Raw genomic sequence first — 17,762 nt, forward strand, 5'->3', positions numbered from 1 at the left:
AGTGGAGGGAGCACTTGTCAGGGATAGAGGGAGCACTTGTCAGGGATAGAGGGAGCTTCAGCATTGGGAGTGTTTCTTGCTTGACAAAGATGTCAAAGTTGGGAGGATTAGTTACTTACTTCTCAGTAACTGAGTTGCAGTGCAGCGGTTAGCAATGGTAGTGCTATGGGTAGCACGATGCAGCCTGATGAGAGGGGATGCAGTGCAGATGCAGTAGTGGCATTGGCAGGGCCATGGGCAACAGCACGGATGCAGAGGGAGTTGCTGTACAGATGTAGTAGAGGCAGTGGCACAACCATGGGTAGCAGTACAGGATGCAACAATGCAGAAATTGTTGGGCGGGGAGGCCTAGCATTAGCATAGGGACTGATGCTGGATGATCAGGGTGATTCTTAGTGAGGAGTATTACTAGAGCTCAGTCTTCGCTAAGAGGGAGTGTTGATTTGGGGTAGCATGGGATGTGCTCTAGCCACGAGATCTCCAAGACCCAGAAATGGTTTGGGCAGATCTTTACCGGTTTGGGAGATATTTAAATAATTAATATTTTTAATGGAGTTCCTAAATTTAAACTTAGAAAAAATAAAATATTAATGGGTATTAATATAAAACTGGGTTAGAAGGTTTTAAAAGTCATGGATCAAGCCAAATGTAATCTTGGCCGTTGATTAGAGATTTAATCTCGGCCGTTGATGGACCAATGAGAAAAGTATAAGAGGAGGCTTGAGGGTCAGTTGGAGAAGACACCAAGAGAGATCAAGAATTCGATTTTCTGGGGCAGGGTTTGTTGAGGAAATCGAGTGAGTGATCTGAGTTGCAGCTGAGGGGCAATGAATACATAGCAGAGAGGCAGAGTTAGTACCAGGAGGATCAACGCAGAGCCGAGAGAGGTTGACGCAGAGCCAACTAGAGGCTACGTAGAGGTAGCTAGTGGCCATGTAGAGGCAGCCAGGAGCTGCGCAGAGCCAGAGAGGGCTAGCGTGTGAGACGCAGAGGGTCTAGGGGCTAACGCAGAGGCTCCAGAAGCTAACGCAGAGGCCAGAGAGGCTAATGCAGGGCTAGAGAGGTTGACGTAGGGCCTAGAGGCAGCACTGGGAGAAGTTTGTGGGACAGACTGAGAGTTGGAGAGCTGGATAGGGTGACGCAGTCCCTATCAAAGTGACGTAGAGCAGTAGAAGCTGCACTGTTGCTGTGGGATCATTCATCCAGTGATTTAGCCAGAATATCTGTCTTCGACTGAGGGGTACTGCTGTCGAGGGCATTCTCTGTTGGGTGAGCCATTTTTGGCACCCAGGTTGTATTCTGAAACTGCATAATAATAAAACCCTTTGAATCGCTGCACCAATTTTCCCGCATTGGGTTTTTCCGAGGACATCAGTCCAAAAACAATAGTGTCACTTGTGAGCTTGTTTACTTTCAGTTGATGATTTATATGTGTTGATACTGTACCTGTATTTATTTTCAATATTTACATGGTAAATAACTTGTTAAGTAATTGAACAAGTAGGAAGAAATAAATCAGATAGTACAAGAAGAATTTCTAACGGGTTAAACTTAGAAATTCCAACGTTACTTTAGAGAATCAGTGGAAGCAGTATGCCTTCACCTGAGTTTAGATCAACTACCTCATGTGTTATCTTCTTATTGAAGATCTCTGCTCTTATTTTGACTAGTCAAAATGTTGACTTTTGATGTATATGTACTCTCTCTCTCTCTCTCTTTGTTGGACTATTGAAGAACATAAGAAGAATTGATCAAGGGTTTCCCCACATTGGGTTTTGTCCCTGGCTAGCGCCACATCTTGTGTTCTCTTGTATTTGCTTGTCTTCTGTGATTTATGTTTATGTTCTATCTGCGTTTTACTATCATGCTAAATGTGATTGCTAATTTGGAGCTGATATTAAGCTAAAATGGAAAATTGAAGTGAATTTCCTCAGCATAGAACATACCTAAAATTAGCAGCGACATACTCCTCAAGACTCGAAGTTAGTGAGATTGGCTCTAAACTCCGTCTTAGATGATTGGCATATCTTTGTCCAGAGTATTTGTTGATTTGGGGTAGCATCGAATGTGCTCTAGCCACGAAATTTGGTGGAAAGGTTGGGGCACATGAGATCTCCAATACCCAGAAAGAGTTTGGGCAGATTCTAAACAGTTCAGGAGATATTAAAATAAATAATATTTTTAATGGAGTCCCTAAGTCTAAACTTAGGGAAATTAAAATATTAATGTGAATTAATATGAAACTGTGTTAGAATGGTCCAAAAGACATGGATCAAGCTAGATCTAATCTTAGCTGTTGATTAGGGACTTAATCTTGGCCGTTGATATGTCAACGAGAAAAGTATAAGAGGAGGCTTGAGGGTCACTTGGAGAGCACATTAGAGTGATCAATCATTCTATTCTCTAGAGTGGGGTTTGCTAAGAGAGATAGAATCAGTGATCAGAGTTGCAGCTGAGGGGCATTGAGTACAGAGAGACAGAGAGGCAGAGATAGTGCCGAAAGAGCAGTGCAGTAGCCAGAGAGAGTGACACAGTAGCAGCCAGGGCTCACGCAGGGCCACGTAGAGGCAACCGGGAGCTGTGCAGAGCCTCAGAGAGGCCAGCGTTGCTGACGCAGAGGGCCAGAAGGCTGACGCAGGGCCTCCTAAGGCTAACGCAGACCCATTCAGGGTGACGCAGGGCCAGCGCTAGGCAGAGAGGGGCTGATGCAGTCCAGAAAGGCAGAGGCTGGGGTTTCTGGCGCAGATTGGAGCTGAGCAGCTGCCAGAAGGGTTATTTGGGGTTCAGCCGGGACATTTGTCTCAAACTGAGAGGTATTACTGCCAAGGAAATTCTTTGTTGGGTAAGTCGGATTTGGCACCTAGATTGTACTCTGATATTGCTTAATAAGAAAACCCTCAGATAGCTGCACCGGTTTTCCAACATTGGGTTTTCCCGGGGACATTGGTCCAAAAATAAAGGTGTTATTTGGTGTGATTGTTTCTGTTTCCTTCAGTTATTGATTTGTAATATGTTGAGCATCCACTAGTGTTTATTTTCAGTATTTACATTGTAAATAACTTGTTAAGTAACGGAACAAGTAGGTAGGAATAAATCAGATAAAGTGCATGGAGGGTTTCTAACTAGTAAACTTAGAAACTTCAACATGGTATCAAAGGGTGATTGTAGATCATAGGAGGACTGAGGACATCAGTCGAGCGGAGCAATAGTAGTAGAAAACAGTTGTCTCGAGGTGACAAAAGTTGTTTCTAGTAGAGCAACAACAAGGGAAGGGTGACACAGTGCCTGCGTCATCAAGGGTGAGCCAGGAAGAGGCAACGCAGAGGCTAAGGAAGGCAAAGGGAGCCTCACGCAAAGCCACGCAGAAGCTAGGAGGGCTGACGCAGTTGACTGAGGAGGCCGGGTTGCTGGTGCCGAGATTGCGCAGAACCTAGGAGCTCTCACTTTCAGGTTGCTGGGGTTTAGAAGGCTGTGGGAACATCGCAGAGTGGAGCTGGTGAGGTACTGTAGTCAGAACAATACCTGACAAGGCAAGGCCAAGAGGAGGGAGCTGCTACCGAGGGTTTCTAGCCGAGAAACCCAGATTAGTGGTGCGGTTGCACAGATGATTAGAGTAGGGGGCATCTCAACATCGACAGAAGGATTCCTAGGAGGGAAATCGAGACACAGAGGGAGTCAAATCGAGAACTTCCAGGAGGGAAGTAGAAGAGCATCATGGCACTACACGGAGCAAGAGACCGGGACAGACTGGACGAAGCGTCGAACTTCGCAGTCTGGAAGGCCAAAATCTTATCCGTACTTGACAGAAATTGTGTCAAGAACTTCGCCTTGAAGGTTATAACTATCTCCGTTGACCCAAATGATAACGACAAGTATGAGGAGGCAATGGGGAGGGCCAAGAGCATCATCCTTGACGGGGTCAAGGACCAGGTAGTACCACACATTGCCGAGAAGGAAATGACATATGAGATGTGCGAGGCCCTGAAGAAATTGTACCAACATACTTCTGTGCAGAGAAGAATATTACTAGAGAATCAGTTGAGGTCGTAACAGATGAAAAAGGGAGAACCGATTGACAACTTCCTCGGAGGACTGAATGAGATTCGAGATCAGTTGACTGCTATAGAAGCCACGCCGGATCAGGAATTGATGGCGAGGACAACCCTGAATGCTGTCTCAGAAGACTAGGAGGTATTTTTCCAGAGTATACTGGGCAGAGGGACACTTCCACCTTGGGATGAGATGTGCGCTGCTCTTTGCTAAGAAGAGATCAGACGATAGTCAAAGACGGGTAGCAGCAACAAGGGGATCAAAGTCAAGCAGAAGGAGGAAGATGTTGCCCTAGCATCTGAGGGAAAGTAGGAAAAGCGGAAGAAGAAGGATCTCTCCAAGATCAAGTGCTTCCACTGTGGGGAGCTGGGTCATTATACGACCCAGTGTCCAAGGAAGAAGAGTAAGAGAGAGTCTTCCAAGACTAAGGCAACGCCAGCAAGGGCAGAGAAGGAAGTGTTGACAGACGATGACTGTGCCATGAGTGCACATGTACCACTTGAGAGCGGAAGTGGGGAGACATCGAGCTGTAGTCAGGCGGACTATAGGCGATGAGGGGCAGGATCCTCGAGGTACCCAGCCTCTTGGATTAGACCTTGCTACGGGAGCCTCGAAGAGGAGTAGCAGGACTGACTGAGTCGGGTAGAGATGGATGTGGATGGAGCAACAGAGAGAGCTACAGAGCAGGAGTCCCGAGACAACACGAGGCTAGCACGCTGCAGAAGTGGGAGAGGCACGGGAGTGTTGCACCAGTGCAGGATGGCACAGAGAGGTGTGCAATGGTGCGAGATGCAGGGAGTTGTTGCAGCAACGTAGAGGTCAGAGAGGGAGCACTTGTCAGCGACAGAGGGAGCTTCAACATTAGGAGGGTCTCTAGCCCAACAGAGAGGTCATAGTTGGGAGATCAGTTACTTACTTCTCAGTAACTGAGTTGCAGTGCAGCAGTGGGCAACACGATGCAACATGATGAGAGGAGGTGCAGTGCAGATGCAGTGCTGGGAGAAAGGACCACCAGCAGCACGGATGCAGTGCTGGGAGAAAGGACCAACAACAACACGAATGCAGAGGGAGCTGTCCTACAGATGCAGCAGTGGCAGTGGCAGAACCATAGGCAGCAGTACAGGATACAACAGTGAAAAGGATGGTGGGCAGCAGGCCTAGCATCAACACAAGGACCAATGCCAGATTATTAAAGTAATACTCAGTAAGGAGTATTGCTAGAGCACAGTCCTCGCTAAGAGGGAGTGTTGATTTGGGGTAGCATCGGATGTGCTCTAGCCACGAAATTTGGTGGAGAAGCTAGGGCACATGAGATCTCTAATACCCAGAAAGGGTTTGGGCAGATTCTAAACAGTTCAAGAGATATTAAAATAATTAATATTTTTAATCGAGTCCCTAAGTCTAAACTTAGGGAAATTAAAATATTAGTGCGAAATAATATGAAACTGTGTTAGAATGGTCCAAAAGACATGGATCAAGCCAAATCTAATCTTAGCCATTGATTAGGGACTTAATCTCAACCGTTAATATGTCAATGAGAAAAGTATAAGAGGAGGCTTGAAGGTCACTTGGAGAGCACACCAGAGTGATCAGTGATTCTATTCTCTAAAGCGAGGTTTGCTAAGAGAGATAGAATCAATAATCAAAGTTGCAGCTGAGGGGCATTGAGTACAAAGAGATAGAGAGGCAGAGATAATGCCAGAAGAGCAGCGCAGTAGCCAAAGAGAGTGATGCAGTAGCAACCAGGGCTCACACAGGGCCACACAGAGGCAGCCGGGAGCTGTGCAGAGCCTTAGAGAGGCTAGCGTTGCTGACGCAGAGGGCCAGAAGGCTGATGTAGGGCCTCCTAAGGCTGATGCAGACCCATTCAGGGTGACGCAAGGCTAGTGCTAGGCAGAGAGGGGTTGATGCAGTCCAGAAAGGTAGATGCTGGGGTTTTTGGGGCAGATTGGAGCTAAGGAGCTGCTGAAAGGGTTATCCGGGGTTTCAGCCGGGACATTTGTCTCAAATTGAGAGGTATTACTGCCAAGGAAATTTTTTGTTGGGTAGGCCGGATTTGGCACCCAGATTGTACTCTGATATTGCTTAATAAGAAAACCCTCAGATAGCTGCACCAGTTTTCCCACATTGGGTTTTTCCGGGGACATTGGTCCAAAAATAACGGTGTCATTTGGTGTGATTGTTTCTGTTTCCTTTAGTGGCTGATCTGTAATATGTTGAGCATGCACTAGTGTTTATTTTCAGTATTTAAATTGAAAATAACTTGTTAAGTAACAGAACAAGTAGGTAGGAATAAATCAGATAAAGTGCATGGAGGGTTTCTAACTGGTAGACTTGGAAACTTCAACAATATCTTGGGCAGGGCAGCATTGCCAGATTGGGATAAGATGTGCGAAGCACTGAAACAAGAAGAGCTGAGGAGAGACCTGCTCAAGGTAAAACTTGACGGGAGCAGCAATAATAGTGTGTTGAAGCCGAAAGTGGAGGAAGAGGATAACGCAACCCTTGCATCGAAGGGACAGTCAGGGCAACAAAGACGTAAGAAGGAAGTCTCCAAGGTGAAGTGCTTCAGATGTTGTGAGATGGGCCACTATGCATCCCAGTGTCCTTTGAAGAAAAAGGACAAGGATGAGAAGCATGATCCAAAGGTTGCAGCCGCAAAGATTGATGAGGAGTTTGCCATGACAACCGAGATATGTCCAAGAGGGAGGTGCACTGATATAGAGTTGTAGTCAGGAGGATTGTAGATGGGGAGGATCCTTGAGGAGCCCACCTCTTGGATCATCACCTTGCTACAGGAGCCCATGATCAGGAGTAGCGGGATGGTGGAGTTTTAGTTGGTGCCATGGAGTGTTGATTTGACAAATGCAATGGCTAGGAGAGCTAGAGGCTGAGCAGTGCAAAGTAGGGAGGCAACAGTGCGAGGAGGCATAGAGCAAAGCTTCAGCAGCGTAGTGGCTTTAGAGGCAGAGTGGGACTAGCAACAGTCAGGATGTCAGCACCAAGTAGTATCCATTGGATACTTATCCAGTCGTGGGTGTTTTCAGTTGCTCCTCTCAGCAACTGAGTTACAGTATGGATGTAGTGTTAGCAATGGCAATGCTAGCAGCATAGCAGATGCAACATTTGAGAGGGAGTTGTAGCACGGATGTAGCTTTGGCAATGGCAGTGTCAAACACAGCAATACAGTAGCAGTAGAAACGTAGTGGTTGGTGGACAGTACGTTAGACATTAACAACGCAGAGACGATGCTTCAGAGTCAGAGCAATATGCAGAGAGGTAGTCTATTGCTAGAGCACATTTCTCACTAAGAGGGAGTGTAGATTTGGGGTAGCATCGGATGTGCTATAAGCCTCAAATTTTGCAGGGAGAATTGGGCGCAAGTATTCCAAAGAACCTAGAAAGTGTTTTGGTAAATTGCACCTAGAAGTGATTTTATTAAAATAATTAATATTTTTAATGGGGTTCCTAAGTCTAAACTTAGGAAAATTAAAATATTAATGGATATTAATCTAATCAGGGGTGAAACTTCTAGAGAAAGCCATGGATCAAGTCAAAACGATCTAAGCCTTTGATTATGTATTAATCTAGGCCGTTGGTTGTCCAATAGAAAGATATAAGATGGGGCTTGAGGGTCATTTGGAAAACACATAGAGAGATTGATAAAATCGATTTTTTGAGGTGAGAAGTTCTCAGGAGGAAAATCAATTGAGCTGATCTTGTAGTAGAGTGGTAGTGAGAATCCGAAAGAAGGAATTTTCAGAGAGTACAAGGCAGAGAAAGGACAGAAAAACATCCAGAGGAAGGCTAACGCTGGCCTACGCAGAGGCAACACAGTGAGTGAGAGGAAGTCGAGTTTCTACTGAGGGAATTCGAAGTTCAGTTGTTGGAAGCCAGGGTGTGAGTCTGGGAGGCAGGAAATTCGATTTCTCAACCAGCAGAGGATCCAAAGCAGAGAGGCAGCGTAATACCCAAAAGCGGTGACGCAGAAGCTACCCAGGGTGACGCAGTTTTGAGCAGAAGACACGTAGAGGGTGACGCAAAGCCTCCAGAGCTGAAGGATCAGTCATTGATTCTCCAGTGACAAGGTGAGATCATAGACCCCTACCTCACCAAGATTCAGGGGATCCGAGATCAGTTGTTAGTTGTTGGAGCAGCACCTCAAGCCACAAAGCTAGTACAATTGGCACTCAATAGTGTCTTCGAGGAGTGGCAGATATTCGTCCAAAGCATCTTAGGCAAAGAAACCTTGCCAAGGTGGGACAGAATGTGGGCCAATTTGCTGCAAGAGGAGTTGATGCGAGACTTACTGAAGAGCTCCATCAGTGGCAGAAGTAGTGGGTCGCAGCAAGTGAAGGAGGAGGAGAATGTGGCCCTCACATCGGAGGGTCCTAGTCAAGGACAGGGGGAACAATGAAAGAAGAAGAAGGACCTGTCCAAGGTCGAGTCCTTCTGATGTGGTGAGTGATCCGAATTGGATCCTCAAACAACTCCATGACTGTTAAAACTTAAGAATGAATGACAGACTTCAAGAAATCGTATAGCTATCAGGAATAACTTGTGGATAATGATAATTTGTAGCCAACAGAGCAACGAGGACCTTTGGCCAAAGCGCGCTGATCGTTGGCCCATGGGGACTGTGCATGGCGCAAAAATGGCAGTTAGGAAGCTCAGATCAGAAAACAGAGGCTGTTTTTGATGCACGACTAGCGCTAATCGTGCATTGCTGGGCAAAACCCCTCGAGAAGGAAAAGCCTCAAGCGCTTGGTCACAAGGAAAACCCGAAAATTGTGGGAAAAGCGTTAAAACCGAAGGCGGGCCCTGCGCTCCAAAACCGGGCCCTAGGCTAAGGCAGCATCGAGCAGATAGAATCAAGCTTGAGAGGTTCAAGCAATCCCTGTGAGGATATCTGTTGGCAACTGAGTACCAAGTTGGACTCATCCCATCAAGACCAGTGCGGTCGAGACTTGGTAAGGAAGAGTCTGTGTACTTTAGTGGCTTGGGGAATCCAAGAACTAACCTACTAAGCATCCTCTGTTTCAGGTGACTCAAATTGAGCTCCTCATTGTAAAAACTCTGCTTAAACCACAATAAGAAAAGGCTACCACTGAAAGCTGGACCGGAGACGTAGCCTAGGAGGATTGGGTGAACTCCTTATTAAATTGTTGTGTTTTGCATTTGCTTGTGTTTCTCTTACTGCTTTCCAGTGTCTGTATTTTGCAATCTTATCGATCCGTTGCCTAAGATAACATAGACTCACACCAACACATGAGTCTGTAATACCTTCATTAATTAATTAACTGAGATCACTCACACGTGATTTTCAGATCAAGTGGCATCAGAGCTTTAGGCTTTTAGGGTTAGACAAGCTTGTGCTAGATTTAGCTGTTGAATGCTAACTAAATCAAAAGCTCAAATTGGGAAAAGGAGAGTTGGTCGAAACTAATCTTGAAATTGGAAGAGTCTATCCTCAGAAGACAATGTCAGGGGAAGGTTGTTATGAATATAATTCATAACAATTAGCTAAATAAAATAAATATAAATATAAAATAATTAAATATTATTTAGGTTAATTAGTCATTAAATAAAGTGAAAAGGCATGTCTAAAAGACATGCCCATTCACGAAGGGTCACTTGCTGGGGTATAAAAGCAGGGTCCTCATTGTACATTCAAATCATCATATACATTTTTATAAATATTAATAAATTATTATTTTTAAATACCTTCTGTGTATTTTAACATTCAAGCCTACAAGCTATCAGTTTTCTTGCTTTAGTCATAGTTTTTATGCTACAGTGGTATCAGAGCCATGGCACACGATATAATCATGCGGGCCTTTGAACGCAGTTCACCGCACAATGTGCCATTACATTAACGTCGTGAACGCATCGAACATTTTAGTGAAATTCAAGAAGCATTTCAGCATTTGAAAAAATCAATTGCAGAAGTTAAAGGATGTAGAGAGGAAAATGTGAAAGAAGAAGAATTCAATCAAAATGTTGATAGTGCTGAATATGACAATGATATAAATAAAGTTGATGATATGAATATGGAAAATTTTGAAGAAGGGGTTATGCTAAACACAAATCAACATAATGCGCAAGTTAAGAGAAAGATGACAGAAAATGACTTTATCAGGTATAACAGGCGCATTAATGGTGGGAAAGATATTCCAAGAGAATTATTGTTTGAACTATACCACTCTATTTTGAGTAATGAAATCCGAACATCATATGATCAAAATCTAGCTATTCCTGAGATGACACCAAGCCAGTGGATTGATCTCATTCAGAAATCTTAGAAAACTCCTTACATTCTTTGTGATTCTAGACCTTTCCTTGATCATGACATATTTTCTATCATATCAGGTCCAACCATTGCTGCCATGTCAGTGGTCGTTGACCATGCAGAGGATGTGAATAGTGCACTTAGACTTCGAAATGTGGAGCCTGTTTATGGCTTTGCTTCGGGAGGTCCGTTGAGATTTAAGAGAGCAGTGGGGCATACAGATTTGTTCTACATTGATGATAAGGATTTGGAATTCAAAGATGTTACTGAAACACCATTACCAAGAGCTCCTTTGGACACTGCAATTGTTGCTCATTGGCTAGCTATTGAAGGAGTTCAACCTGCTATACTTGAAAACTCTCTCCCGGAAGCACTGGGAGTTCCCTCCGAGAACAAAAAGACTGAACAAACCAAGGATGATGGGCTTATTGTTGATGTAAAACTCCCTGTCAAACATGTCTTGTCAAGAGAACTTCAACTGTATTTTGAGAAAATATGTGAATTGATTATTACGGGATCTGATTCTAGACTATTCAAGGAAGCATTAGTTAGTCTGTCAACAAATACAGGGCTTCATCCTTTAGTTCCTTACTTCACTTTATTCATTTCAAATGAGGTAACCAGGAGTCTAGAAGATCATTCTCTTCTTTTTGCGTTGATGCGTGTGGTGCGGAGTCTTTTACAGAACTCAAACATACACATTGAACCTTATTTACATCAGTTGATGCCCTCGGTGATTACTTGTCTTGTTTCCAAGCGTTTAGGGAAAGAACCATCTGAAGATCACTGGGGACTTGGAAATTTCACTGCAGAGCTTGTTGCATTTATATGTAGAAGATATGGTCATGTATACCACAATCTGCAGTCACGGGTGACAAAGACTCTTCTTCACGCGTTTCTTGATCCAAAGAAAGCGGCGACCCAACACTATGGTGCTGTTCAAGGCCTAGCAGCTTTGGGCCCTAGCGTGGTGCGCTTGCTTATATTGCCAAATTTGGAAGCTTATCTACAACTCTTAGAACCAGAAATGTACCTCGAGAGTCAAAAGAATGCAATGAAGCGTTTTGAAGCTTGGCGAGTATATGGGGCTCTACTGCATGCTGCAGGTAGATGCATATTCAAAGGCCTAAGATTGTTTCCAGGTCTTCTACCTTCCCCTACATGGGCCACCCCAAGGATCACTGCAAAAGTGGTTACAGTACTGCATCCTGCCAAAGATACTGCTTCTCCTGGAAAGTTGTCAAGCCCCTTAAGTAAGCGCAAGCTTGTTGCAGATTGTTCTTCACAACAGACCTGGAAAAAACCTGTAATTGATGGCTCTATTGGCAGCCTGTCATCTGAACCTTTGCCTGATTCTGTAAAAGTCAAGCTCATAATGTGTTTGCTCTTGCCCAGTAGTTGCAAAGAAAGCAAACTTTCCATCGGCTTCAAGCTTCATTTTTGGATTGTTTGCATCAGGTGACTCGATTGTGAAATACAATTTATCAGACCTCTGGGCCCATTTAACTTCCGGATGTCGACTCATTGTGCTTTAAATAGCTATAAAGCCAACAGAGAACGCTTCGATCCTCAAAACTCCTGGGGAAAATACAGCAAAAACGATGACGGAATGGCTTCTGAGGACCGAAAACCGAACAACCGTCATAGTGTTATTCATCGAAAACCGAACAACCATCAGTGTTTCATTTTCGTTCCCTTGTCTTTTCCTATCTCGTGACTTCAGTGTGTGTTATATCTATTAACATAACTTACGAGGTCATAAAGTGTTATAACAAACACGTGGATGATCGGTTGAACCTTTGTGTTTTCCTTTTTATATGAAAAAGGTAGGTAAAAAATAAAATAAAATTATTAATTAAAAATATATATATATATATATATATATATATATATTATTAAAAAAACAATATTATAAAAAAAAATTATATATATATATATATATATATATATTATTAAAAAAACAATATTATAAATTTTTTTATATATATATATATATATTATTAAAAAAAATTATACAAATATATATATTAAAAAAATAAATAAATAAATAAAAGCTTTTGAAAAGAAAAGTAAAAAAAACAAAATAAAATAAAAAAATCCAAGGAAATAGTACTGAGAAGCTACTTGACGAATCAATGACCAAGTTGTATACATCGACAACGACTAAGTGAAGAAAACCCCAGTATTAAAAGCTTTGAGGACAAAGCTTCTGAAGGGAGAGGCTATGTTATGAATATAATTCATAACAATTAGCTAAATAAAATAAATATAAATATTAAATAATTAAATAGTATTTAGGTTAATTAGTCATTAAATTAAGTGAAAAGACATGTCTAAAAGACATGCCTATTCACGAAGGGTCACTTGCTAGGGTATAAAAGCAGGGTCCTCATTGTACATTCAAATCATCATATACATTTTTATAAATATTAATAAATTATTATTTTTAAATACCTTCTGTGTATTTTAACATTCAAGCCTACAAGCTATCAGTTTTCTTGTTTCAACATAAGTTTTTATGCTACAAAGGTTCTGTGGGGCCAGACCCTCAATTCATAGATAGTTTCCTAGCCATAAGGTCCATGGTTGAGGAAATGTATAAGAACTTTAGAAAACACAAGGATGAAGATTCATCAGGCTCCAAACAAGATAAAGGAGAAGAAGAGTCTCTCCTCCATGACCACTCAAAAGGCAAAGGGAAAGAAGAAAGCTTTCTCACACCTCCTAATAGCCCTGAACATAAAAAGAAGACATCTTTGATTAAACTAGATGTTAAATTTGATTTACCAATATATGATGGAGAGTTGAATGCAAAAAAGCTGGACAATTGGATTAGAAAAATTGATGTTTATTGCAGAGTATTGATTCAGACAAGAGCAAGATTCAGCTGGCAAGCCTACGCCTTGGAGGCACTATCTTTGTTTGGTGGGAAGGCAGGACTCAAGCTGACATGAAGAGACACGGTAAGACTATTTTTGTTTGGAGTGAATTTATTTCTGCAATCAAAAAGCAGTTCTATCCATTGGCCTACATGCAGCGACCCATGATGAGCTGGCAAACTCTTCGACAGTTGAAAGGGCAAAGTGTACAAGGATACACCCAAGAATTTTGAAAGAAAGCATTGATTCTAGGAATCTCATTAGACTCACCTGAGACTTTGTTGAAGTCAATGTTTTAAAACTCCGACTCGGCCGAGGGCCGACTCCGACTCGGTATCGACTCGATTTTAATGACTCGGTCGTTGTAAAAAATACATTAAATATTTATTTTTTATAAAACCACATAATTTTAAAGATTTTCATTCATGTTTCCAAACACACAACATTAGGATATAGATAGAAGAGAACATATGATCAAAGTAGGCTCATGAATATATCCATTATATTAAAATGGCACCCAATGCATTGTCCAATACATACACGATGATGATATAGATATCAAAACAAAAACACATAACCAAGGAGGCTAGAAATGGCCTCTACAACAAAAATTTGTGACCAGTACTACTGGCTACTGCTAGAGTTGCCAACATCATCTGGCTCAGTGTTACTTGGGAGCGGGAGCAAAAGCGGGGAGCGGGAGTGACATTTTCGGAAGTTCCCAGTTTGGGAGCGAATCCCGGAGGAGTTCAACAACCAACGTCACTAACATCAAGGTACATAGAGGGATTGGTGCTCTTGATTAAATACAAGTTCCATACCCTAATACATGAGAAAATTCAATGGAAACATTGCAATACCCCAATCCTGAAATCCTGAAAAACCGATAAGTCTGCTGGATTTTGAATGAAATCTAAAATTCTACTTTCTCCATATGAAATCTAATGAGGCCGGAACTACTCTCAAACATCCTGAGTCATTTCATGGTAATGTTAAAAATTTAAGTAAAAGGATGAAAATGAAGATTAAGGAGAAAGTCACTTTTACTTTAAGAATTTAACATTACCATGAATAGCATAGCCTTAGTAGGGCAATATGATCAAATACTAGGGTTTGGGAGAGGGGAATGGACCCCAAAGACCAGCAAACTAATTCATAAACCCCTTTGGAGTTCCCCACACTTAGGAAAATTAAAAAAAAATAAAAAAAAAGTGTGTTTTTATGGTTCACTGGCCACTGTCAGCTACCCGGCCGAGTAGTTATGGATCCGACCGAGTCGGCCGAGTTATAACTGACTCGGCCGACCGAACCGAATTTTCTGCCGAGTTGGTTTTTTTTGTTTTTGTTTTGTTTTTTTCTTTTTTTCGGCTCGGACCAACTCGACCAAGTCGGTTCCGAGCCGACCGAATCTTAAAACAATGGTTGAAGTACATCAGTGGTCTACACAGTTACATGAGGCACACTATCCTCATTTTAATCCCACTAGTATAGATGAGGTATCTGTTCAAGCTACTCATCTAGAAGCTAGAGGAAAGAATGGAAATCCAAAAGCTGGGGGATCATCCCAACCCACTGCAAGCAAGAACAAGGAGAAAAGAAAGCAGAAATGGAAAGCAAGGAAGGCCAACATTGCACAGAAAAGCAAGGCTTCATGCACTCACTGTAAGAAGGATGGGCATGATGATGAGCATTGTTGGATTCTGCATCCGGAGCTGAGACCAAAGAAGTTCGAGGGCAAAAAGAAGAAGACTGCTGCAGCTATTCAGAAAGATTTGGAGTCGGACTTAGGGGCTGAAACAACCATTGCAACCACATGTATAAAAGGTAAGAATTCTGAAGCATCTACTAATAATTTTGAACAATCTACTATTGATGAAGAAAATGAGAGAAAAAGGCATGAGCTTTTCCATATTCGAGTTATTTCCAAACATCAAAAGATTGATACTTTCTTTGATAGTGGCTCACAAGTAAATTTAATTTCTAAAGCATTTGTAAAGAAGTTGGGATTACTGACTACACCTCATAAGAAACCATACCCATTAAGATGGTTAAATGATAAAACACAACTACAAGTGACTAGACAATGCAAACTCAAGTTTTCTTTTGGGTCAGCATTTGTAGATGAGGTTGAGTTAGACATAATTCCTTTGGATATATGTGGAATTGTTTTAGGAAGTCTTTACTTGTATGACAGAAAAGCTATCTTCTATAGAGCTGAGAACAAGTATCTACTCGTTAAAGATGGAATCGAATACTTTGTAAGAGCTCATAAGTTCAAGAATAATTATACTCTCATAAACTTAGGGCAGATGAAAAGAACGATAAATTCATGCAAACAATTCTTATTGATGGTCGTAAAGGAAAAGAAACCTGATAAAACCAATGTATTTGAGGGCTGTAATGCTAAACAACAAGCTGATTTAGAAAAAGTTGTTTCAGAGTATGATATCTTGTTTCAAAAACCTAAAGGTCTGCCACCCAAAAAGGAAATAGTGCATGAAATTAATTTGCAACAAGATGCTCTATTGCCTAACATTGGAATGTACAGGTTGTCCGCTTTAGAGAATGCAGAAATCAAGAAGCAGGTGCAGGAGTTGCTCGAGAAGGGGTTCATCAGACCTAGCACATCACCATGTGGGTCACCAATCGTTTTGGTGAGAAAGAAAGACGGCTCGTGGAGAATGTGTATTGATTACCGAGCACTGAATAAGATAACAATCAAAAATCGTTATCCCTTTCCTCGCATAGATGATCTTTTGGATCAACTGAAAAAAGCTGTTTATTTTTCCAAGTTAGACTTGCATAGTGGATATCATCATGTCAGAGTTGCAGAACAAGATGCATGGAAGACTGCTTTCAAGACAAAGCAGGGATTGTATGAGTGGTTGGTTATGCCTTTTGGCTTAACTAATGCTCCTGCGACTTTCATGAGATTAATGAATGATGTACTCAGACCTTTTCTTGATGATTTTGTTATTGTGTATTTGGATGACATTCCGATATTTAGCAAAACATGGGAATAACAAAGCTCAAATTGGAAAAAGGAGAGTTGGTCGAAACTAATCCTGAAATTGGAAGAGTTTATCCTTAGAAGACAATGTCAAGGGAAGGTTGTTAAGAATATAATTCATAACAATTAGCTAAATAAAATAAATATAAATATTAAATAATTAAATATTATTTAGGTTAATTAGTCATTAAATTAAGTGAAAAGGCATGTCTAAAAGACATGCCCATTCACGAAGGGTCACCTGCGAGGGTATAAAAGCAGGGTCCTCATTGTACATTCAAATCATCATATACATTTTTATAAATATTAATAAATTATTATTTTTAAATACCTTTTGTGTATTTTAACATTCAAGCCTACAAGCTATCAGTTTTCTTGCTTCAGCCATAGTTTTTATGCTACAGTGGTATCAAAGCCATGGCACACGATATAATCATGTGGGCCTTTGAACGCAGTTCACCGCACAATGTGCCATTACATTCACGTCGTGAACGCATTGAACATTTTAGTGAAATTCAAGAAGCATTTCAGCATTTGAAAAAATCAATTGCAGAAGTTAAAGCATGTCGAGAGGAAAATGTGAAAGAAGAAGAATTCGATCAAAATGTTGATAGTGTTGAATATGACAATGATATAAATAAAGTTGATGATATGAATATGGAAAATTTTGAAAAAGGGGTTATGCTAAACACAGATCAGCATAATGCGCAAGTTAAGAGAAAGATGACAGAAATTGATTTTATCAGGAATAACAGGCGCATTAATGGTGGGAAAGATCTTCCAAGAGAATTATTGTCTGAACTATACCACTCTATTATGAGTAATGAAATCCGAACATCATATGATCAAAATCTAGCTATTCCTGAGATGACACCAAGGCAGTGGATTGATCTCATTCGGAAATCTCAGAAAACTCCTTATTCTTTGCGATTCTAGACCTTTCCTTGATCATGACATGTTTTCTATCATATCAGGTCCAACCATTGCTGCCATGTCAGTGGTCGTTGACCATGCAGAGGATGTGAATAGTGCATGTAGACTTCGAAATGTGGAGCCTGTTTATGGCTTTGCTTCGGGAGATCTGTTGAGATTTAAGAGAGCAGTGGGGCATACAGATTTGTTCTACATTGATGATAAGGATTTGGAATTCAAAGATGTTACTGAAACAACATTACCAAGAGCTCCTTTGGACATTGCAGTGATTGCTCATTGGCTAGCTATTGAAGGAGTTCAACTTGCTATACCTGAAAACCCTCTTCCTGAAGCACTGGGAGTTCCCTCCGAGAACAAAAAGACTGAACAAACCAAGGATGATGGGCTTCTCGTTGATGTAAAACTCCCTGTCAAACATGTCTTGTCAAGAGAACTTCAGCTGTATTTTGAGAAAATATGTGAATTGATTATTACGGGATCTGATTCTAGACTATTCAAGGAAGCATTAGTTAGTCTGTCAACAGATACAGGGCTTCATCCTTTAGTTCCTTACTTCACTTTATTCATTTCAAATGACGTAACCAGGAGTCTGGAAGATCAT

At 41.6% G+C, this 17,762-nt stretch overlaps 2 protein-coding genes across 2 annotated transcripts in view; one reads left to right on the top strand and one right to left on the bottom strand.

Moving 5' to 3' along the window:
• SOX (sulfite oxidase) overlaps positions 1 to 17,762 on the bottom strand; it is a 348,282-nt gene that overhangs the window by 13,581 nt on the left and 316,939 nt on the right. The window lies entirely within an intron of this gene.
• LOC149138870 (transcription initiation factor TFIID subunit 6b-like) lies at positions 6,438 to 17,164 on the top strand. The gene is made up of 4 exons (XM_089448349.1): positions 6,438 to 6,588; positions 9,997 to 10,189; positions 10,382 to 11,733; positions 16,782 to 17,164. Exons 1-4 carry the CDS (start codon positions 6,438 to 6,440, stop codon positions 17,162 to 17,164), a joined length of 2,079 nt encoding a protein of 692 aa, XP_089304475.1.

The sequence above is a fragment of the Pinus tabuliformis genome, chromosome X, assembly GCF_031772625.1.
Source record: "Pinus tabuliformis cultivar Carrire ecotype Pingquan chromosome X, CPIR1, whole genome shotgun sequence".
Classification (NCBI taxonomy): Eukaryota; Viridiplantae; Streptophyta; class Pinopsida; order Pinales; family Pinaceae; genus Pinus; species Pinus tabuliformis.

Coding starts and splice junctions, on each gene's coding strand:
- LOC149138870 (XM_089448349.1), top strand. CDS start 6,438: ATGTGCGAAGCACTGAAACAAGAAGAGCTGAGGAGAGACCTGCTCAAG. Junction 6,589..9,996: donor ACAGTCAGGGCAACAAAGAC/GTAAGAAGGAAG, acceptor AATCAATTGCAG/AAGTTAAAGGATGTAGAGAG. Junction 11,734..16,781: donor AATGTGTTTGCTCTTGCCCA/GTAGTTGCAAAG, acceptor AATCAATTGCAG/AAGTTAAAGCATGTCGAGAG.